The sequence below is a fragment of the Bombus huntii genome, chromosome 7 (assembly GCF_024542735.1).
Source record: "Bombus huntii isolate Logan2020A chromosome 7, iyBomHunt1.1, whole genome shotgun sequence".
Taxonomy (NCBI): domain Eukaryota; kingdom Metazoa; phylum Arthropoda; class Insecta; order Hymenoptera; family Apidae; genus Bombus; species Bombus huntii.
Window position 1 is genome coordinate 4,218,998 of NC_066244.1, and position 25,057 is coordinate 4,244,054.

At 32.6% G+C, this 25,057-nt stretch overlaps 2 protein-coding genes across 11 annotated transcripts in view; one reads left to right on the forward strand and one right to left on the reverse strand.

Annotated features, from left to right (window-relative positions):
- Positions 1 to 202: 202 nt before the first annotated feature.
- On the reverse strand, positions 203 to 9,237 carry LOC126868013 (uncharacterized). 3 transcript variants are annotated; one of them, XM_050623141.1, is made up of 10 exons: positions 8,675 to 9,237; positions 8,419 to 8,486; positions 7,203 to 8,182; positions 6,954 to 7,143; positions 6,029 to 6,192; positions 5,247 to 5,542; positions 4,902 to 5,133; positions 4,635 to 4,827; positions 3,655 to 4,230; positions 203 to 2,681 (listed from the first exon to the last, which is right to left on the reverse strand). In XM_050623141.1, the coding sequence occupies exons 2-10, from the start codon at positions 8,420 to 8,422 to the stop codon at positions 547 to 549; spliced, it is 4,770 nt and encodes a 1,589-aa protein (XP_050479098.1). In that variant the 5' UTR covers positions 8,423 to 8,486; positions 8,675 to 9,237; the 3' UTR covers positions 203 to 546. The 3 variants fall into 3 exon arrangements, with proteins under 3 accessions (XP_050479098.1, XP_050479097.1, XP_050479096.1); XM_050623140.1 differs by having other exon boundaries at positions 8,419 to 8,539; XM_050623139.1 differs by lacking the exon at positions 8,419 to 8,486.
- A 2,737-nt stretch (positions 9,238 to 11,974) lies between these two features.
- The window catches only part of LOC126868022 (glycoprotein 3-alpha-L-fucosyltransferase A), a 33,597-nt gene continuing 20,514 nt past the window's right edge, over positions 11,975 to 25,057 (forward strand). For 2 of the 8 annotated variants that reach the window (XR_007690509.1, XM_050623157.1), the window contains exon 1: positions 11,981 to 12,312. The gene's annotated coding sequence lies outside the window, so the exon portion shown is untranslated. Of the gene's footprint in view, positions 12,313 to 25,057 lie in introns of all 8 variants that reach the window. The other 6 variants (XM_050623158.1, XM_050623160.1, XM_050623159.1 and 3 more) reach the window with 6 other exon arrangements.

Below are 25,057 nucleotides of genomic sequence, written 5' to 3' on the forward strand. Positions count from 1 at the left end.
TATTGTTGATATATATATATACATATTATATATGTATCTAGTTACAGATCGTAATTAAAATTTTTAGATAAATATTTTATGTATGTATCAAACATAGTTAAGTGAATTGATTTTTTATGTAAATGCAGTTTTATTTGAAAAGTATAATATAAACTTATATTTTAGATTGTCTTAAAAGAGATATGCATAAAACACCATTGCCTAAATTTTATGATAGCATATTAAACAAGTTTTATGTTTATTTAAAAATCATTACATCATATGTTTAATACTTACATTATTTCATTAACATCATTAATTTGGAAATAACAAAGTAGAAACTACAATAATAAAAGATGAAATGAATAATAATCTTATAATATAAACTTAAACACTCTTTTAGTTTCAATTGCATCTACAATTGTTTATTTTATGACCTTTTAAATATCTGCTTTACGAAAAAAAGTGTGAACTCCGCGTTTATAATCTAACAAAATTACAATATGGTACGAATGACCTAATAAATTTAATTCCTGATAATCAACATTATTATCAAGATCACAAATTTTAATATGAACTTTTGAACTGAGTTGAAGGAAAAGAACGTTGTGACTGAAAATTTGGATTTTGAAATTGCCAAGATCCTACACTATTCCCATTTTGCCAACCACTACATGTAGGTTTCTTTTCATCACTCTGGGGAAGCCAACGTGATTCTCCAATATTTTTACTGTCATTATTTTGCCACTGAGATTTTGTAACAAAAGATAATCCTTTATTTTGCCAGTTATCTTTATTATATTTTGAGTTCCATGAATCTCCTCGCTGTTGTTCATTTTCCCTTACCCATGCATTTGATGTACCAGTACTTTCAAATTTATGCCATCTTTCTTTTAAATCTGAAATACCATCATCACCCCAAGGATCTTTTGCATCTTCTGGTAAGTCATTCAAATCTTCCTTGTCGCACTTCCAAGAATCTTTAACATTTAACGATTCCCATCTACCTTGGTTTTTATTGTCCATCCAAGATTCTGTGCAAGCAGACAAGCTATCGTTTCCGCGAACATTCCAGTTATCATTACTACTACCGGGCATAGACATTGGTGACCATTTATTATTAGAATTTAATGACCATGTTTCTTTTATCATAGGCTTTGTATACATCTGTTTGGAATTCCAAGTATTTCCACCATTATTCCAACTATCACTGCGCATAGGATCTTTAGCAGTTTCCCACTTCTCTTGATTAAAACTCTTATGACGTCTATCGTTACATGTAATTTGTTCCCAATTATTACTAGATGCCGGAGTTTGTTCACTTCGCCAGATATTTTGTTCAGGTATTTGCTCAACAGGTCGAACCCAAATATTTTGTTCAATGGCTCTTCTATTTGGTATATCCCAATCATCGGTAAATCTTGATGGTGACATTTGTCGTTTTTGAGGAGATTGCTGTCGTGATAATGTAGGACGTTCAAATACTAATTTATGTGACTCCATTCGTCTCATTGTCGATGTCTGCTGTCGTTCTTGTGGTATTGCCTGTCTCCTAGAAAGTAACATTTCCTGTCTGTTAGGAAGTATCATTCGATTAGGAGACGGAATTTGTCTTCTTAGTGGAGATATCGGTCGCTTCATCGACGATGATTGTCTTCTAGGAGATACAGTGGATCTTATGGGAGACATTTGTCGTGGTGATACTTGATGTCTCAATGGTGACATTGGACGATTCATAGACATTTCTATCCGTCGTGGCGGTGATGGACGTCTCGGTGATGAAGCTTGTCTTAAGGGTGACATTCGTCTCGGTGACATTGGTCGTCGTAACGGAGATATTTGACGTCTTATGGGGGAACGTTGTCGATACACAGGTGACGTGGGACGTTGAAGAGGAGAAAAATGTCTTCTCGGAGGAGAACATGGACGTCTTGGAGGTGATAGCAATGGACGTTTAGGAGAAAGTCTTTTTGGAGGAGTTACACGATGTTTTGGTGAAGAAATTTGTCTTCTCACAGGTGAAATTGGTTTTTTCATGTTTTCCATTTCATTCCTACGACTTCTTAGATCCCGATTCTGGCTTACCTCGACTCTGAACGATCTGGCAAATCTTTCTGGTGTTATACGGAAGGATTTCTCTTCTCTAGAGTTAATTGCATATGCTACTGGCATAATTGTATTTGGCTCTAAAGGTGATAAATTGTTATATTTTTTGTACATTGATTTTGGTTCAGGCTCGTCATTATCTAAGAATCTCTTATTTGGCATTGTGATTAGAATATCCTGGGAACCCATCTCTTGAACATAACGACCCTTCAAAAGAGGATCATCTTGTTTATTTTCCCTCTGACCGGGATTTATATTTCCTGGTGAAGCAATACGGTCCCAAACAGAACGTGGAAGTTGACTTTGAAGTTTATTTGTTTGTTCTAAAACGACATTTAACATATTTTGCAATTGTTTTGCAGTATTCATATCAACAGTCGGTGCTGGACCGCTTAACTTCTCTTTTGCTATTTCTAAAAGTGCTTGATGTTCTTTTAATGTTTGAGCAATATCAGTATCCAATCGATTATGAGATAACCTCTCTCTTAAATCAGTTTGTTCTTTAGGACGCTCTTGCATCTTTTTTTCATAGAATATATTCGTACATAATTGTGAATTTCCCGTGTCCCATTCCTTTTTCTTCTTTGATGCTTGATCTAATATTAAAAACAAAAAAATCTTATATAAGCATAGGTCGTTTAAGACTATGTAAAGGAATTATGGCAAGAAAGACGAAACAGAAAGGGAACAGTAAAGAACTTGAAATTGCAGCTATACAATGTAGAAGCAGATCAGTAACATTTACCTTTAGTATATCTGCATACCGTTATAATAATCGTGGAATTTTTATACGAAGTCTAGCGATTTATTAATAGTAATTACAGATGAACAAAACAAAAGGAAATATTGCTGATTTATTCCTACATTGTATTGTTCCTACAGTAATCGCAAGTTCTTTACTGTTCCCTTCACATTTCGTTTTCTTGTTATAATTTTATAAAACATTCTTTTCTTATTTAGACCTATGGAGTATACTGATAAAGTTTCGCTGTTAAAATCTAAGTCATCCTGTATATGAAATTTATACAGAGTGTATTGAAAATCGAGGTACAAGTTCAAAGAGGGGGATTTCCCACGTAAAAGTAGATTGGAAATATAGAGCGACAATTTTTGAAACACCGCTTCGTTTTCGTGGGGTAATTCGAGGGGAAAGGGGGTAATTCCCTGTGCGAAATAAGTCGAACTTGATTCTTGCTACTTTTCAAGTGCATGAATACTAAATCTTTTACTTACTAGATTTTCGATACCCTCTATATATACACATGTATATAACAAACTGACATGAAAAAGTTTTTAATAACAGGAACAACTAATATGCTACAGCTTACACTGTTTAAATCTTACCAGTGTTATGCAAAAATGCAAATTTTAATAAAAGTAATAGTAACAAAATTTCTTAAATTGATTTTTCCATAAATGAAGCTTTGAACCAAAAGGTGTTATACTATGGTATTTACTTATTTTGTTACTTTTTTAATTATACCAAAAATTACATATTACTGATAAAAAAATATCTTTACACTTCTTCCCAAGTTGTTAATTTCTTATATAATTTGAATATAAACTTACCAGGATGCCATGCTATAACACATGATTTACTGAATTTCTTCATTAGTTTTTTTGGCGTTTCTTCTTTATCTGGCGAATGGGAACGTTTCCTTTTGAATCTATTTTTTATAGATGAATTTTCAGCATGTTTTATATAAAACGCTTTCTTTATCGATATTTTTGACTTTCTTGCGTGATTCTTGTCCAAGAATTTATTAAAGTTCATTTTAGTTTGTAATTCAGTTGGTTTGCTTGAGATCTTTTTGCCTATTTGATTAGTGTTTTGTTGATTTATTTTTTCGTGAACAATTTTGATTTCTGAACTTTTTATATCTTCCCCTGCAGTTTTTTGTGACCATATTTGATTAAACTTGTTTATCATTCGTCGTTGCATCAAAATAACCGCTTCAAAATGAGGACCATTAGGTAAAGTGTCAACAACACATGCCACAATAGGAATAAATGGTGAGCCATGACTATGATCTCCGGGACGAGCTAATTCTAATATAGCACGCACTGATTGCTTGGTTAATGTTGTTATCATTACTATTCGTTTAAGGGATGGTATTTTTCTGAGAGCTGTCATAACCTCAATTGCTATAAAATAGAAACAGATACACAATATAAATAGTTTTTATTAATATTTGGAAGATATATCAGATTATCAGAAAATTATATCAGAAAATTATCAATAAAGAATGATTTCTCAGAAAACTATTAATAAAAAATATTTTCAATGACGTATTAAAACACTTTTCGATTTATTCTTCAATGTATTGTTTTGTGTTGTAAAGCTCTATTTAATTTAGAATCTTATTAAATTAAAAGAATTTACTTATATCTTTATAGCTAATAATGAAATGATATTAATAAAATAAGTTAAAATTAATCGTAAAATTATTTTAAAAATCAAAAGAGATGTCATAAAATTACTTAAAATATTTTTTCATGTTTCAAACATCTCACAAACATCTGTTTATAATGTAATATTTTTTACATACCTCGACCAACATTAGTATTTGCATTGATTATTGCACACGTTTTACGATTTTTTACTGCTGCAATGATTTTAGTTGTTACTTCAATAGGAGACCCCATTATAAATGAAGCATTCTTTATATTATTTAATTCACATGTCATCTCAGCCTCTTCTACTTCTGATGGAGAATCCACTCCTATGACTTGTTGACATTTCTGAAATTGAATTACAAAACTATAAATGAACAAAGTACAGTGAAAAACAGTAAAAACAAATATTTTTTATTTACAGAAGCCATCATCAATCCAATGAGGCCAATACCACATCCTATTTCAAGCACTGTTGTTTTTGGAGTAGGTGCAAGTAAATCTATTACTGCAGTTGCTACATTCTCTGCTCCTGCAGTATTTGACCAAAAATTTGTTTTAGGCGCAAGTTGTACTTTTAGGCCCCCAACAATTTCATCCAGAGCTTCTGAACCAACTAAAAATGTTGTATCCGTGACAGCAGTATCGTCATACCTGATATTAAAAAATGGTATATTATTTAGTTCTCAATAAAAGTTATGTAGACTAGCCATTTATATAAAATTATGCGATTTATATACTATTAATTTTGCAAAATATATTCTTACTTATTTGTTGATTTGCAATATAAGGATTTAACATTACAGTCTTTCCCAGGTCCAGATTCATAAACCTGTTTCAACCTATCCATTGTAGAGCGACTGATATTTTGTCCAGTTGCAAATAGCATAAGTTCATCCATACTGTTGCAACGCACTACTAGCCATAACCAATCCTGTCTTTCTTCATTATTTGTGTCCTTTTTTGATACTACATCTATAGATACATCATCAGAAAAGTTTACATCTGAAGAATTATGCGAGATTAATGATTGTTCTGTTGTTTGGAGAAAATCTTCAAATATCTGTGTAAAAAAAAATATAATGTAGAAGTTATTATATACAACATAATCACAATTTCTATAATATTTTTTAAATAATTGTGAATTGTTGTTATATTTATCTGAAAAATACAAAGATGTTACATGCAAATCTTTATTAGAAAATAATTATGCCCATTACTGAAATTATGAATGAAAAGGTGGAATTTTTCATTGCAAACAATAAACATTAAAAAAGATTATATATAATAAAAAATTATAATCAATTCTAATTATTGAATTATTCTATATTTCACATTATATTTATATGCATATTTTATTTGTTCCATGAGACTATAAGTAGTTATTATAAATGTACATAAATTTGTTATTATTTTGTAAATATACATGGCCAAGGCACTTATTTCATTCTTTGTATTTTATTGAAATTGCAAACTTTTCAGATATTTAGACAAGTCCTCCTTTCGAAAATCATATTTATCAAAATTTATAGAATAGTAAGAAACATACCTTTACAGCACGTAATACAAAAGATGGAAATTGTGATTCGTTATTTATATTTACACCCCATGCCCCACTGGGTTCTAATTTCCAGACTATTTTTCTATTTTTACTAAAAGAAATGTCAGGATTGTCCACTTCTGTTATGGACTCGTGTATATCTTTTTTATTACCTAAAAATATGTAAATTTAATTGCATTATTTTGAAATTAAAATTACTATATACATATATCTGTTTTATTATAATTAAGAGCAAATAAATAAACGCAATATATAATTACACACTATTAAATAAAGATTTACAATTATAACTAGAAGAGAATTTTATATTTTAAATTTTATCATAATGTATACATGATATATGTCGTGTTATTGTTAATTATTCTAGACAAATTATGTTTGTAATTATTATATGTACGCCTATGCGTCATAAAACTTAAAGGGTTTAAAATACATATATTAGTCAATGTAGAAAGACGTAATCAATACATCGTTCTGCAAAAATAGGCTTGTGAATGCCATTATTTATCTATTTATTTTATGAATTTAACATCAACGTAAAATAAGTAAACTAAGTTACTGAACCAATCATAAAGATTTAAATATAAGTAAATTGTAAGTAGAACTCTTAAAAGCTGTCTATGACAACGCTATCTTACAACTATTTGACGACTATGAGATATAAAATGTTTTTTATATAAATTCAGAGATATCATATGAAACATTCATTATAAAATTTTATCACTAGAAGGAAATGACAATGTATAGGCTGTCCTAATTGGTTTTAATATTATGACGAGTAAACAATTTTTCTTAAGATCATATTTTTGAAGATCTTAGGATCATCAATCTTTTTTTATATGCAAAGTTTTGCTTAATAAGTTAAGAAAATAAATCTAGTACTTTTAGGAGAAATAATGGCAGAGATACTTACAAATGAATTTCCAACGATTAGTATATGGTTTATCCAAGCAACATCGTCGAGATGGTTTTAGTTTACAGAGAGGAGATCCATTTATTTTTTCTTCGTGTTCTAACCATTTTTCATAAAATGGATAAGAAATTCCTAAAACTCTGGCCACTTTTGAAAGTCGTTCTTTTATAATCGTTTCCTTCTCAATAAGCTGCAAAGAATTGTATGTGTTACTCATTCATTTTTTCTGTATTATATTTCATACATTACCTTTTTCTCATACCAATCATTCTTTTCAGATTTCTCTGCTTTTTCTTGTTTTATTTCTTTGTTTATAGTATTTGATGTTGTTTTGTCTACATTAATACTTCCATCTTCTTCACTTTCTTTAACAAATTTACTTTTCGTATGAGAAGAGTGGTCTTTTGTGCCTTTTTCCATTGGCTCATTTTCCTCCTGTATTTGGAAATCTTTAGGATCTAACTCTATATTTTCAATTTCATCCAAATTATGTAAAATGTCTTCATCTGTCATACTTCTTTGTTGATCCAACTGATCTAAAGTAATATCAGCAGTAAAATCGATTGATTCTACATTTGATTGTTGTGAACATTTATTTTCCATATTTGATTTATTGTTTCCATCATTATCATTAGGATTTAAATTATCCGATAATGCACTATTAGTTGAATCAACAATTGGAACTTCCTCATCTTTCTCCATACTTATATCTTCATTCGTGTCTATGTTTGTATCTTTCTCCTTCCTTATAGTTGTATTTTCATTTTCCTTTATCTTTGTACATTCTTCCTTCTCAATAGTTGTATTTTCATTTTTCTCCATATATGAATCGCTTTTCTCTTCCACAATTGTATTTTCATTTTTCTCCATATATGACTCATTTTTCTCTTCCACAATTATATTTTCATCTTTTTCCATATATGACTCACTTTTCTCTTCCACAATTGTATTTTCATCTTTCTCCATATATGAATCGCTTTTTTCTTCCACAATTGTATTTTTATTTTTTCCTAGATCTATATTTGCTCTATTTTCTATATTTATATTTTTTTTCCTTTCATTCGTATCATCACTCTGCTGTATATTCTTATCTGACGTATTAGATTGTTTTTTTGGGTCTATATTTTGGACATATTTATGTTGTACACCGTTACATGTATCTTCTTCTTCGATACATTCGTCTACTACTTGGTAGTTTTCTCCTTCAATTGTAACTGCTCCTGAACTTTCTATAACATATTTATTTTTAAATTTAGGCATTTATTTTGATTTACTTAGAGGAATAAATATTTATATATATAATATATATATATGTATACATAATTATTATGGTTATCATTTTTATAACCCTAATCTTTTATATATAAATTTTGAATTTTCCATAAAATTGATTTTGGAAACATCTACGATAAAATATGAAAACATATAATAGTAAAATATAGTGGTATAAGAGGAAACAACTTACCCATTCTGCTATCAGTATTTAAATGTGAATATTTAGTTTTAGAGTCCGTAAGACAAACGACACTTGGACTAAAATGTTACGAACGTTGTATTTGATATTGATAACTGATTTTATGATTCAACTAATGCATATATAAAATCAATATACAAATGGAATTATATCAATCTTTTATCAAATACTTCAATGTTATTGCATCTTTACGATATATCATGAACATTTTACATACACTATAATTTTACAAAGATAAATTTCTTACCATGTACAAAGATATACATGTGTATGTGTATACCACTGTAATGTAATATTATTTCTTCAAATATTCTTATTATATTATATTCCGTTAGTTACAAAAGTTTTACATAATCCCTTCTTTATTTCATCGTACTACCCAATGCCAAGTAAAATTTAATCGCGCGACGGGCAATGGCGAATATGGCGTTCCGAAAACAATCGACTATTATAGAGTGTAGAGTTTAAAATTTTAGTCCCTTCCAAATTGTCGTGATCACATATAGTTATCAATGTCTATTTTTATATTCATTATATTGTGACATTTTTGTGAATATATATAGCTTCTTGTATTATTATATACACGATATTGGGTGATATTAGTAAATTAGTAAATTAGTAAATTAGTAAATTAGTAAATTAGTAAATTAAATAATGTATAGAAATCTTGCCTAAGAAAATTTCACTATATGAAATCTTAAAAAATCCTAAAATTGTTAAAGTTAGTGATTCCTACTACGATCACATAAACAAATCTCGACACTCGCTAGGGAAAACCGTCCCATAATTGAGTCGTGATTAGACTCAACATGAAAGACAATAAAGTTCGCGTTTCTGCGAGACAGACAGAGACGAGTAAAGTGTCTCTGTCTCTGTCTGAGTCAATCATGGTAACAGATAGTATCAGAGAGGAAATAAGAGTGCTCACGCGCGTAGTTCTAGTTGTTTCACAGTACAGGTGCTGTACCATGCGGTCAAGTGGTGAGTTTAATTGGCATTAGCATGTACAAGAACCTATAAAATTAGGGATCTACCCTATTTGATTGGAACTCAATATATATACAAGAACCTATGTATTTAAGTTCGAATTTAATTTAAAGTTACTATCTATAGATGAAAATAAAAACTATTTCAATTATGCACGACAGTCACGATTTTAATTTACCTTTCAATAAAATCGGACGCGACAAATTCAAACTCTGCTCTTCGACAAATTCTAATAATTATTCACGATAGAAAATACTAAGAAAAATCACGACATCTTATAATTCGCAACCATAAAACAAACGCGATCGTCTTTTCAGCGTAACGCTAAACCAAACTGAAGTCGGTACTTTTTTGCAATTCTAATCGATAACGCGAAATTTAGACTCGCAATTCTGGTTCAAACTGTAATTAATAACTCTCAACGTTAATTGCAAAGACCGCGATTAGCCCAATACGACGACGGGGCGACATGTTACGATGGGCATATCGGCTACAAACAAATCACAACTAATACTGCTATAGATATAGAAGTCGAGAACAGTGACAAAGTGGTAACGAGAATGACTTTCCATTCTCTGGATAATTCAGAAGATGAAAAACCATTAGTAGACGCCCTCTTCTATAGTAATTTGCTTCATACTGATATTTATGTGTCATCGTTCAAAAATATAGTTAACAATTAATTTCTCTTTCTTAGACAAGTTACAATTAGTTTGATCATTGCGCGATTTTGTTATTCTTATACTTGTATATCTCGGATAGAACAGTAGATATGAACTTTTACGTAGAATCGTACAATTAAATAGGTTTTTGTTGCGTGGAACTCAATAGGTTCCTGTCGATGGTAGTATGTAACCAAACAGGGTAAATCCCTAATTTTATAGGTTCTTGTATATGCTAACGTCAATTAAACTCAGCACTTGGTCGTATGGTGCAGCACTATTCCGGGAACAACTAGGTTCATAAGCGCGAGCACTTTCATTTCTTCTGATAGTATCTATGTATAATGCATATGTATATAGGTGTCACGAATGCGCAGAATGAGACCTTTTCTTCTTCTCCATCTTGATTTTTTTCGACTCGAGAAACGGGCGGTTCCGTTAATACTTTCGGTATAGGAGTGTCCAGAGTTCAGAGTCGAGATCACGGTCCTACAAACAGATTTCCACGCTCATATACAGAAGCCTAGAGAAAGCTGTCCTAAAATTGAATCGAGAAGAAACAACATGGAAGACAAGAAAACTCTCGTTTTGCGCACAAGTGACACGCTATGAATGTCTCAGATAGAGACAGAGACATTCGACTCATCCCTGTCTGAGTCGCAAGAACGTGGATTTTGTTGACCTTCTATGTTGATCATTGACTAGACAGGATTCAATTTTCGAACGGTTTTCTGCAGCGAGTATGGAAACGCGTTTCTATGATCATACACGGTATCATCTGTTTATACGATCGTGGTTCCTACACATCGCGTGAAAGAATACGCGAGGGAAGATATCTAATATCGCGAAATATATGTACATATATAAAAACACAGATATCGATGTAAATAGATCTTTATAAATGAAATGAATTTTATTTCTAAATTCGAAATATGTACATAAATTATGTTACTAGAAAAGCAGAATAAGCAATAATATTTCTTTACATACCTGTTTTATACTTTTTAATACTTTACTACTAATTCCAATTCGAAAAAGATTGTGGACGAATATAAAAAAGAATGCGGAATATAAAATATCTTATCTTCTACGCATTAAGTGGATCAAATTTTATTTTAATTTCGAAGTTTCGTATAGTAATTTTAATACTAATGTTACATATGTAATATTTGTAATTTGGCATATAATCTAAAAAAGAAAATCGCGGTTTTGCTTTAAATTCGAATTTTTCTGCTTTAAATTGAACTGGAAACTTGCGGGAGACAACTATTAAATCTTCAATTTCGTTTACATTGTAATTGTACAGTGCTTAAAAATAAATATCGAGATACATAAATGCATATATAACTATTTTGTAAATGACAATTGACAATACGCGCAAAACTCCTTAACAGTAGATTATCGCGGTATTTTTTTGTGGGCTACGACGTGTAATCTTTCGCGTGCTTTTTACAGTCGACGATTTCTTTTCGTTGCGTTATTTTATTTTTCCTTCATTATTGTACGATTATTCTGAAAATCTTTTAGTTTTTAACAGAGGCAACGCATAAAGGATCATTCGGTCAGAGTACTTACGTATGTAAGTACATGTATCTAGTTTATCCGTTTTCCAAATATTAGTCGAATGTCTGGTTAGTACGGCGGATTGATTTCGATCGTCAGTTCGATCATCGTTTCGATCATTTCGAGCAGCAGGATGCTAGTAGCTGTGCGATTAAGTTCGCGATGCTGAAGGAGGCTTAAGCGGGGAAATTGTGTGGAGCAGCATAGCGAGGGCGCAGTCGCGGCTCTTATAGATTTTCCCCTTGCTACATAACTTGGTACGTGTAATACCGACACAAAGCTCGGGGGTTGCGAGGATGGAGTAAAGGGGATGGCGCGTGTTGAACGCGCAACGTCTACGGAAGCGAAAAGGAACTGCGCACACCCAGAGGTGGTGGAATAGGAGGACGAGGAGGAGAAAGAGCAGGAAAAAGAGGCAGAGTAGGAGTAGGAGTAGGAGTAGGTAGGAGGAGGATACAGCAAGAGGACAGAAGCGACGGGCTAGGCCAACCGTCTACACCGTGAATTGCCCGATCGGGAATGAATAATCTCGCGCATAGGTGGTGCCCGACGCGAAGCATTTGGACATGTGACTAAGGGTGAGTGCATCATCGAGGTGCATCTTCGTGGTGCACTGCTACTCGTATTTCACGGTTAAACACGTGGTCCCGTCCTCCGATGCATCTTTCGAACGGTAAGTCTTTTTTCCTTACGTTCGTTCCCTGTCTATTCGTAACACTCTCGGTATCGCATGGTGCCATGAAACGGCGAAACTGTTAATGTTCGCACGATATTTAGCAATCGGTTCGTATATTTTATCGCTATACGTTCTCACGGTTATAATAATCACCTTTTCCGTAAGCGCGAGTTACCAGCTGTTCATTTTGGAAAATAACTCGCAACAGTATCTATCTGTCAAAATCTGTTTGATGTTTTATCGTTTTCTCTATGAAGATCTTATATACCGCCAACTTCTAAACTAACTATCAAGCATTTTTACGATTCGTTGTAAAATTCCTATCGATGTCAGATTTTCGGGTGCGGTACTTCTTACACTTACCTCCGTATCCGCCGTTTTTCTCAATGAACTTCTTTAATTAGTTCCTCAGTTATAGTTAAAGATCATTTAGTAGTAAATATATCTGTGTACAATAGGATGCTTTTCTCAAAATATTGCAATTAACGTTATCGTTATCTTTCACGTGTAAACTTTGAAGTTAAAAGCTACTATCCGATATCTATCCGAACCTGTCGCTTAATTTCAAATAATTCAATGTTTCTATATCGATAACATTGGTATGGATTTCGAAGTAGGTAACTACCGTACCGGATTGCTTTTCTATTAATTTTAATACGATACGTTTTAACGAAATAATACAATACATATTAATATATATGTATGATGTACCTGATGCTTTGTAATTAGTGTTGCAATACAATAATGTACGGTGTTAATGTCAAGTATACATATACATTCAAACATCTTGTTCGATTGTTTAAACTTTTGTTTTGTATTTGCGCTTTACAAACGTATCGGTTTTTCTAATTTGTAACAACATGCTACAAACGTTGAAAAGTCTGTTACTATAAAAATAACGAATCGAATCGTTAATTAAAAATTTAAACGAAAAAGTTTATCGTATTGAGACATAAGTCTACAGATATCTGTATATACATGTATATTATAACACTTTTACATCGAGAAGATTTCAAGAAGATTTCAAGAAGATTTCAAGAAAATTTCAAGAAAATACAACAATACATAAATTATATGTATATTTATATTTATTAAATACAAACAGCGTATAGTCGCGATAGAGATAAGTTAGTTTACTTAAATTGTTCATGATCGAAGATTTTGAGCGTAAGATTTTAACAGTTTAAGGGAAGTTGTTTAAGACAAGGACATTTTAAATACCGAAAGATTTATCATCATCGAGGACAAGCTTGGGTTGGATTAACTGTTACAAAATGCTATAACAGGTATAGTTGTAACGACTACGATGGAAGTAGCAATTTTGTGGCGAATATTTTGCACTTATTGAAACACTGTATAGTATTACGCGGGAAAAACTTAATACATACATAAGTACGTACATGTACATATGTAAATAAGTCTAATGTTTTCCGAATTCGTGGTTTTGAAAAAAATAGATACTGTTGAAAATTATAGTACGAATTACAGCAAAGAAGTTTGAAAAGTAAATTAGATTGTACGATTTTGGTTTGATCGTTGCAACTTTATAATAAGTCGAGTGCATATGTAAAGATTATATTCGCTTATGATATGTAAAAGGAGTTACGTACACGATGTTATAAAGTTTTCCTATTTTCTTTGAGAAAATTATATCGCGTAGTCTCTAACGTGTATCGTAATTTCCGAATGTTCAACTTTGAACGATTATACGATATGTACGATATGTACGATATGTACGATATGTAAAATACCAGTTTTATATCTGTGCTTTTACTCGTCGGATGATTTCAGTACGAAATGTTGAGGTTACCATGGCAAGCATTATACGTATGTACATACATATGAGAGGGGTGAATTGGGAAGTGGGCGTGAAGGTTGATTCATGCTGGTACGGTGTTCTATACTACCTCTTTAGCTATATTTCGATAATAAGAACCGATAGCATCAGTACCGCATTACAGCCGGATTTAGTATCATATTCGTAAAGAAAGCTCGATTCGACTAAGGTCGATTGTTTCGTTCCATTAAGCATATTATTAAGTAAAAATTCTATCTATTTTTAGCATTATGAGTATACATATACATATGCGTATATACGTTTATCGTGTGTATGTACTGTGTATGTATCGTGTGAATATAATTTATATTATTTTACTTAAACCTTACCGTGTCTCTCTCGCGAAAAGAAGTATATCCTTAAACATTTACGAATGATATTTATACGAGTAGCTATACACAGTTATTTGTAGCTATTTGTAGTTCTGTCAATAACGAAAGAAAGTAGTCGATTATATCGATAGGCTATCTATGTACACTAGAAAAACGAGCAGAAAAAAGAGAAAGACGATAATCTCATTTTACGTTTAGTGTTAGTAGAACGTTTTTAGTTCTTTGGTAACGCAACTTTGATATACACATTTTTCAACTGCAGTATCTACCTATGTACGTACGTATATCGTTGCCTCTCTATTTTAATCTAATTGATCCAACATACGATTACGGTTATTAAACATAAATAACGAATTATTCGTTTATAACTAATAATCACAAATTAACGATTAAACATGATATTAAACAGCGACAAAGAACGTTATTTGAAGTAGTGATGTACTTTGAAGCGCCGATGCATTTCGATCGAAACTAAATGCTCAAAATCATATATTACGTTAGTTACAGCGTTATATGGAAATAATGAGAAATATTACGTTATCCTAAAATATATTATTGCTTATCATTACGTCTACGTTACGCGTATCGCTGTAACGTCCATTCGATATCAACGAGATAGAAGATTCTTCCGAAGGTCTGATAAAATTAAGGAAGCGTTTGATCCGTTGTGTGAAGGGTGGTGTTCGAATCCAGCCAGACGGATGATATGTGCCGAACGATTCGCATAGTGTCACCTTCGTAAGTAATTTATTCTCATTTTTCCTCGGAAAAATGATCATAAGTGGCGCAAAGTTTTCTGCCGCTTTCATACAGCGCGTAACTGTTATCGATGCACCACGTTCTGCTGCCGTTAAGTTGGCCATTTGCCTTTTTTCCCCTCAAGACCAACAACTTTTGATACTTTTGACTGTACAGCGGTAAAAGCCCCATCTCGCCTGCATTCTTAATTCGATCGGGAGTATAACGATATTTGTCACGCTCTTGATCAAGAATATATAAAAAAAAAGCATTTACATTTTCTCTATCGAAGCCGAGTGTTCTGGCAGCTGAAGCGTCTGTTGGTGTCAGTGAAACGATCTCGTCTCGATAACGGGTTAAAAAACGGTCTATCCAGCCTTTTCCTGCCATGCTATTCCGAAAAGGATGCTCGATACTATTTCTAACGTTCGCTAGTTGATAGATGGTTAGTTGGATATGTTTAGTGGACGTTCCAAAGAATTTTGACTTCGTCTTCAAGATACGTATAATTAACCAATTGGGTTTCGAGGCCATTTTCTAAAATTGTTTTTTACGCTGATTTTGTGCAAGTTACGTTCTCAGATGCGACGCGTTGACCGTGGCACGTTAAATACTTTTGCCGCTTTAGAGTACATACATTTTTTTAATTTCACAGTTTTAATAGCTTGTACCCTTTTTCTTGCTCGGAATAATTTTAAACCTTTGTTTTCTTTACTCAGTTTCGTTCGTAAGATTCGAAGAAACGATCAAACTTTATTTTATTATTTAGCGATCAATTTTTAAATGTGGTAGTAACGTGAGATTGTCTCATATTGCTACCAATCAGGTATCTCATATTTCTATGAATTTGCCATTTCACTTTCTCTCATTATGTATCGCGATCAAAATACAAACATTTCAAATATTCTTCGATGTACGAAAACTATGATTGTCGCGATATAACTTAGCTTTTTTGTTTTTTTTTCAAAATCACAAAATGAATCAAAGTAAATTTCAGTTCAAAAGTGATTAATGTTTGTAGTAGATTTTCGTAACTCTTCCTTTCTTAGTGAAATCTCATCGTTGTTGATAACACGGTAAATGCGATGAAGATTATAGAAAAATATGTTTTCTCACCGCGTATAAAAGTACCGAGTAAAATAAACCGAAAGAAGGATGTAATGTCTCTGATATCGCTTCACTTCGTATGTATTTTTAATTAGAATCCCGATAGTATTTTAAATTTGTAAGTAATTAAACGTATTAGAGAGTCCTCGGACGATCCACAATATTGCCAATATCTTGAAGTTGCCGATAAAAATGTGGCTTGACAATAAATATTGACAATATCGTGTTGACAATGTACGTATATATTGATCTTTTTAGTCGACAACTTTAAATATTGACGATATACGTTGAAGGTTCCCTTGGTTCAGCCTGGTGTAATGAAACAAGAAAAATGTTTGCGAAATAAATACATACATATATGTATCGTGTTATATAATATTATATAATTTAGCAGATGCGTATGATTTTTAACCTGAATATGTCAGAGAAATAAATTTATGCCATACGAATCGTGGCAACGCTTTGTCAGTTACAAAATTGGTCTCGCAAAGTTCTATCTTTTCGTAACGTAATTACCTAAATACAAGTACTCGAGTATGTATGTTGCGTGGATCGCGGCTATTGTTCATCGACGATTCGTAATGTCATCCTAGCCGCTATGTTAGAACGTTTAGTAACAGATATATACGTATATATACGATGGTGGATCTATAGCGGTAGAAGTAAGAGAGATCGATACGGATTGAAAAAATCATATCGTTGATAAGAGCAAGGGTAACTAGATATTTAGAAAGCGGATAGCATTACCGATTTCCATGATCTTTAAATATGTCGTGGAAATCGACGTTTTCGACAAGTTTTTCCTATAGCTACACACACCGGACTATCTTAGTTGTCGAGATATTCGCAAACGGCAAAAAATTATCGTTACCATTATGCCTCGGCGCTTTGCGACTAAGATTCTACGCGCAGCGCCGGCCGATCGGCAACCGGTACTACACGCGTACGCCACGAACGCACAGTTGTAGGCAGAGTTCGTTCGCTGTGACGGTGACAGCAATTTTCTCTTATTAACTTTATAAGGAATAACCAGCAACGGCTAAAACCTTCTCGGGGTTGCTCAAGAGAGTGTCCTTGACAACATGCGTCAAGGTCAAGATCTGCCACCCTTAAAGTCAACATTTATCGTATTTCCTGTCTTATATGTACCGAGTGTAAAAAAGGTAAGTGTTAAGAGCGATCCTACACCTTCGAATCGACGAAGATTCGCAAAGAAAAGTTTGCGTAAATATAACCTTCATTTTGAGATGCAAGATCAAATTTCTTTTTTATCGTATCGTATAGTATTCATCACGAGGAACGAAGGTTTCGAAGGAACCATGGATCGCAAATGACCGTTTACGGAGGAAAAAAATGTTAAAGTTTTAATAATTCTTACACTTACTTTTTTCCACACCCTGTACATAGTATCGTCCTACTGATTTTCATTGAAGAATTTGCAATTGTAAATAGTTGCTATTTAGATTGAAATATAACGTACCGAAGTAGTTCGATGCCATCCTAGCGATCCTACTATTATTGTAATGTATGTAATAATATCCGCCAAAATCTTAAACGTCTTACAGTTTTGTCACGGAGTGTATTTAATGCAATACGTAAATAGCAACCGTTACAGATCACAAGTCAGATAACTTACAATAAACTACAGACTTAACAGAAACTTACTAGAGACTAAAAATATCTTTCAAAAATCTAATCTTTGCTTCTGGTATTAAATCTTATGGAAATCTACTTGTAATAATATTGAGGGAATAACGAATCGCGAAAGATCAGAAACCAGAGTTCCGGTTTCTAACGTGCGATTGTTTTCATTATTATGCAGTGAAAGTAAATAAAGTTTAGAAACAGTACGGACCTCTGTAACAAGCAATTGACAAGTCAATGATAATACGTGTGCACGTAACTCGTTACTAGGCGAATTCGGTTACTAGGTGAAATTCGTCGGAATCGAACATTAGAACCGAATATTTCAATAGTAATCTATTTTCACTATGTAATTTGGCATGGCGGTTTCACTCTCCCGTTGTAGGGTAGACTCGGAATAGATTCTGGTTTCTAGAACGTCAATTGTATACTAGAAATAAGCAGCTGCACTCAAAATACGCTGGTTTGTGTGAAAATTATGTCAAATGTATCAATGGATCGACAAACGTAAGTAAAAAGTTTCATCTGTTTTGTGCCTGATATATGTTGTCCTTTGATATATGCACGTATTATATATATCGGCCGAATGGGTTCTAGTAAGGTGCTCGAGTTTTCTTACTGATTGTTTATTGTCCTACGGTAGATATTACGTATACAGAGTGATCAACTTTAATCTATAAACGCAGATTGCTATGCGTTGTTAAAAAGAATCGTTCGGATAAAGAGTGAATGGTTTTGGAGAGGTCACACACGTATATGTATTTATGTACTGTGTTGACACATTCCGTGCGAAGCGATTCGAACATTAGGAGTTACAGTCGACCGCACGTGTTCTCACCATTAACAATATATATAGGTTTGATCATATTTTTTACAGAGTCGCGAATAGTATTTGATTATTTAAATTGTGATTTTTACTAAAAAAAATGCGATTTATAAATTGCAATTTTCATAAAATGACGTAATTATACTTTGCATTTTCCCTATGTACTTTTACTTTGCAAATTGAGCATGTTTCGCTGTTTCGTCGAAGGTATTCGTTCGTATCTAATGGCATAATTCATTATTTTTCGGATACGGCATACGTATATAGGCATATATTACAAAGATTTAATTAATATTAGAATTAAATGAAGTTTGAAAATATGTGAAAATATCCTTTGTCTTTATTATTGCTTTTAGTATTTGACTCTGTAATATCCAGTCTTTAGTGAGTTGTCGCGTTTGCTTTCTCGCTCAATGAATTTTACGGAGTTTTCTATACGTATCCGACAAGGATTAAACTTTGTGTTTACGTTAACAAAGATATCGTTACCTTCAAAAGGATTGGTAGAAATGATTGTCATTTCAAGTGGATATCTTCAAACTCGGAAAGTATACCGTATACGGTACACATACACTTAAGAAACTTTACAGCCTAAAGCGTTAATCCGAAAATTTCATGTTGATATCTGCAATGGCTTCGGAGAGAACAGTTTGCAACGCTTTATCTATCCCACCCTGTATACATATTGATATCTAACATGGTTATGTAACAATAAGTTAAATAAGCACACATACTCGTATGTTGATACTTTTGGCGAACTGACAGTCGAGATTAAATATGCGGGCCCACGTTAAAATAAAACTCGCAGAAACACAGACGCGTAGCGATGCAAAACAGGTGAAATCTATTAGTTTCCTGTTACACGTATCGCTGTTAAAACTCTTTGTACCTACATCCGGGAACACGGTAGTTGGAAAATATTCAGGTGTCGCGTTATTTAGGTTATCCGAACGTTTATAAAACTTACATGGTACCTACGTTTGGTCTATTCTTTATTCACACTTCGCATAATTGAAGTATGTACATACGTCTATGGTTTGTAAAGTAAACTTTTGTTTTCTGCGCGCTCACGTTATGCGATTTATACCCCTATACTATAACGTAATAGCTTCGATCATCTCGATTAAATCCTATCGAGCATCGATTAATTATTGGTATTACAAATTACGAATCGAACTGTAATCTATATTTTATGAAACGTACGCATTCGTTAGGTGGCTCTTGTCGCAATAAATGATCGAACAACAACTTTTAAAATAACAAAAATTACGTATTCGATAAAACATTTGTACATTGAGAAGTCTATCTGTCAGTACCGTTAGCTAAATTGCGAATGAGATTGTAGAGCACAATACAACTATATTTCCGTATATTTATCGCGCTAATTTATCATGTAACGCGAATGATAATATGTATGCGAGGCCCATGATGTCGAGTCATTGGATGTGGTACGTAATTGGACGCCTGCTCCAATTGCGAAAGGGTCATTAAGTATATAATCGATATTTTTCGCGATAACTGGGCTATGTCGTTAGAGGCAAAGCTTTCGTCAAAATAATAACGAGTTAAGTAAAAATATACAAACACGTAATTGCTCGTTGCAAAAGAAGCGCGAAAGAAAGAGTAGTTGCCAATAACACTTAAATTCTAGAAATACGATTAAGCTTGCAAACAACCTGTACGAAATGAAAACGCTGTAACGTGTACTTGAACTGAATCCTTTTCTTTTTTTTTAAATTACAAGTTTAAGGTGATACGCAACTTTCAAGGTTATTAGTAGCCACAGTGAAAATAGTCAGCGGAATAAACACGTGTCTACGATACAATAGGTAGTAAAATCAATATCTTTCGGAAGAGTTAACATTTTTTTGTAAGCTTCTTTTTGTAGCATTTTTATAGCAGGTAAGTCGCGTTATAATCTTTTTATACCGTATTTATTGTTAGGACAGTTGATTAGAATATGATTGGAAGCTTTGACGATAAGGTAGTAGCGTGCCCAGTCCAGTTTTTGTGGTCGATCCTTACTAGTATCAGTGAAACTTGATCATGTTTCTTCGCACGATAACATACGTATAATCATTTTTATTGCGTTTTTATGTCAAACGTATTTCTTGGAAACAAAAATATTACGCAATAGAAGTACGAAAATTTACCCAGAGACGCGCAAGTAAGTACATATACCTATACATTTTACATGGCGTAGATATAGGTATATTATACATATTTCTAGCAGCTTCGACGAATTACCGAATATTGGTTACATAGTCGTCTACTTATACGTACATCGATAGCAACACATATATATTTGACTGATTTATTATTAAATCATTTAGAGCGATTTTGTTCGATAAGCATCAGTGACTAAACACAATGAAATCGTAGAACCGGAGAATACTTTATGGGCATGACATTAATTTCATATATTTGATAAATGTATAATTTAATAAATGCCGTTTAACACGCCTTATTTTGGCACATTCAGATATCAAAAGCCTATGAATCATGTTCGTGTTAATCGAATCATATTCGTCTAATATATAAGAAATATCTATCATGTTTTTATAAAGTGTTTGAAAGTAAAGACTATCGTTATCTTAAATCACAGAAATAAGTCAATGCCATCGTACGAATTTACCAAAACGGTTTGCCTATCTTTCGACAACTTCTCTATAGTTCATTAGTGAACATGAATTGTTCATTTCGCGTTTCCATAAAAAGAAGTAAACGTACGATCTTGTAAATAGAATCAAGCGTAAAAGTGAAATTTCGAGCAACAAAGGATCCTGACAGAGCAAAAGAGATCCATCTTGCGATTACAGTAAGCAACTTGATATTACTTTCAATAACGATCAATTTATTCGAAGAAGATGATTTTCTTTAACCTTCGCAGTGACATGTCATTTTTTAAAGGATATCTGAAATTCCGTAATTCAAACATTCAAAACAAAAAGCGTACATATTTGATCACTTTGAAGTCACTTACATGCATATTCATACTTCGTTGAAATAAAATTGTTTGAATATCATTTAAAATCAAAAGTACAGCATATCGGTGACAAATAATATCAAATTTTTGATCTTCTTTATCGCAAAGAAACTATTTGCTTTTATGTTTGTAATATAGTCGTTAAACGGAAATCATGCATCAAAAGGAACATGTATAAATTTATAGTATTCTGTGATATTAAATTTTGCATGCTACTTTTACGTAACCTAATTTATTAGACGTATTAATGCATTATATTTATTTACATCAAAATTTTATACATATACATATACATATGTATGTATATGCACACGTTGAAAATCGTTTGAAGCGATGGAACTGAATTGTTAGAAATGTTGTTGTTGTTGTTGTTGTTCCGTAAAGCTTATAAATTATGCGATGATTTAAGAAAAAATATCTAAGTAATTCGGAAAAAGGTAAATTTCTGCCCCCTTCGACAAAGATATTTAAATCAATATTTGAATGCATTCTACATATGTATGTAAAAGAAAAGAACCGTAAGTAAATATTACACATCTCCTTTAGGTTCGTTTTGTTAGTCTTGCAATTACTAGCGATAACATACTGATAATCGTGGCGTGTTACTAATGGCCATCGATGATATACAAGTGGCCTATGGTAGAAAATGTGTTTTCGATGTCATTCTCGTTGAATAGTATTCAGTCATAAATGTTATAGCGATTTAAAATTACATAGTGTAACTCGGGTAAACATGTTCTCATCCGTATCTATATTGTATGAAATTAAAGTCCTTAGAATTGTTCGTTTTTAAATTATATATAGTATATTAGATGCTCAATTAATAGAAAATGTCTGAGGCAGTTGGACATTTTCACTCAAGTTAGAGCTAGATTGTACGTTTTCTCGATTGCAGATTCGATGAAAAGGAGATTAATAACAGATAAGCTGCAGATAAAGGGATGAAAAAATCGATAGTTGTATCTCAGATTTGTAGAGATAGATACAAATTAAATGTGACATCGACAGGTGTACGTGACGTATCGATCGCATTCGCCGCATACAATCCGTGACAAAACGATGGCGCGTGTTCCAGTATACCTTTAAACCCAATATAACGAAATTGTAACTCTTTTTATTTCTGTTAACTTTGGAGGAACGTTGAACTGTCGGCCGAAAATATAAGAATCAGCCGTTACCACTGTGACAAAATGATCGAAATATATAATTTTAGAATCGTAGAATTTGAAGTTAAATTTTCCAACTATTCAGGGCAAGTATTGGCATGTATTGTATTACTATAATACATTTTGTATTTAATTTTCAATTTCAAACAGCGCTAATAAATCTTAGAAAGTGAAATACAAATGACTACATGACTGTGTAAGCAAATTTTGGGTATTTATGTAAATTGATACAGTATATGTTCCCAATTGCATATGTTTTACATATTTGGCAATTGTATTATATAATTTAAATGTCGCAAAGAAAGTAAATACGTATGTAAAAACCAGCAAATATTAAATATTTCAAATAATTATATTCCTTGATCTCACCTTATTTTCTTAATTAATCGGTTCGTCTAAATTTCTCCTGTAATTTATGCAACTTTGGTTAACGACTGGTAAGTTGTCGATTATTTAAGCTGGCGATTAATATGAAACACCTTGTGTACGCATTTTTCATTATGTAGCCTACAAATGTCGCATCGTTTACTCGGCGATTATTCAGTACGTGCTAGAACCGACTGTGTGCTTAGTGTTTAAGCTCGGACGTTTGCTATGTCCTAAATGTTGAGCTAGTCTTCTGAAACCGGTTCACTTCCTTAAATAACATACTTAGCGTAGACGATTGTTACGAAGGTAAATATTTCCAGCTATATATACATAGCAATACATATATACGTAAATAACTATTGTAACTATTTCGCTATTAAGTTAATTTTGTGATTTGTCGCTTAATACTTAAACGCAACATCGCGTTATTTTATGCATTTCGATGCGTACAAAATTCTATATATATTATAAATACGCAGATACGAATTGCGCGTGATTGTTCGGCTGGAATTGCACATAGAAGTGGCCATAAAACGCGTCGTAGTAACGTACTGAGATAATTCTTGAAATGTACATAGCATGCTACCCAAGTATGTTTTTCAGAAAGCTGACAGTTTTCTTTTACGTTACGACCACTTTTGCGATCCTTTACTCGGAGATTGCTACAAAGAACTCGAAACGAAGGAAAACGCTGTGAAAAGGCAACTAAGAGCAAGAGCGAAGAAGGTAGAAATGCGCCAGTAAGATGATTATATTATGCATAATGTTTTCGAAATAAACGATGTAATACAACATAAGTTATAAATTATAATAATATCTACAGAAATGTCGAAAGAAATTATTTCACGGTTAGATCGTTATACCGCTTGTGTATCGAATCTCTATTTTTATTGTATCGTCTAAAATTTAAACGCATACGCGACATAATCCATCCTTTCATACGGTGAACCTTGCGAGGGCGTAGACCCTGTTCGTGTGTTATTCTTCTCACTGGTTCGTGTGAAATCTTTACTCGACAAGCTATTATTTGCAAACACAGGAATCGATACGTTTATGTACAAACGATAACTTTGCTCTTCCTTACGCTAATGGACACGAGGATAGTCTAGCGAGGAACTGGCGTAACAATCGTGAATCGTTGAACTCTTTGGAAATCACAACGATCTGGAACTTCTCCTCGACGCTGCGATCTTCCATCGATATACCTTTGCTCTACGCAAATTGAACATGATTTTCTACGATGAATTTGCTTTAAATAACCTTAATACTTTATGCGGTATTGAATGGAAAATAATAGATTTAAGTTAATATAATTCTTTAAATTTACTATCCGCGTTATATCGAGAAAAAATTAAAAGATCGTAATAAATTTCTGTACGCCATGTCGAAACGTTAACAGAGTTATGAGATGGTTGGTCTCGATGCTCTCCACTGTTTGAATAAAATCGAATTTTCGTTCTTCTCTCGTTATTACCTTCTTCCACTCTATTTGCTCTCTAAGGCTGTAAATTAAGCGGAAGAGTGTAATCGCAAGACTTACCGTGCAATCCAAAGGTTGTCTACCGCGCTTTTTGCATCATTTAGGTCATTCCTTTGAGCCCATTTAATTACATTTATAACTTTTAGCACCTGTCGTATAAATTTAATTCTATATTATCAAATTTCTTCAGTTTTAAAAAATGATACTACTACTATTACTGAAAAATAAATTACGCGTTTATGGTAAACTTATTAAGC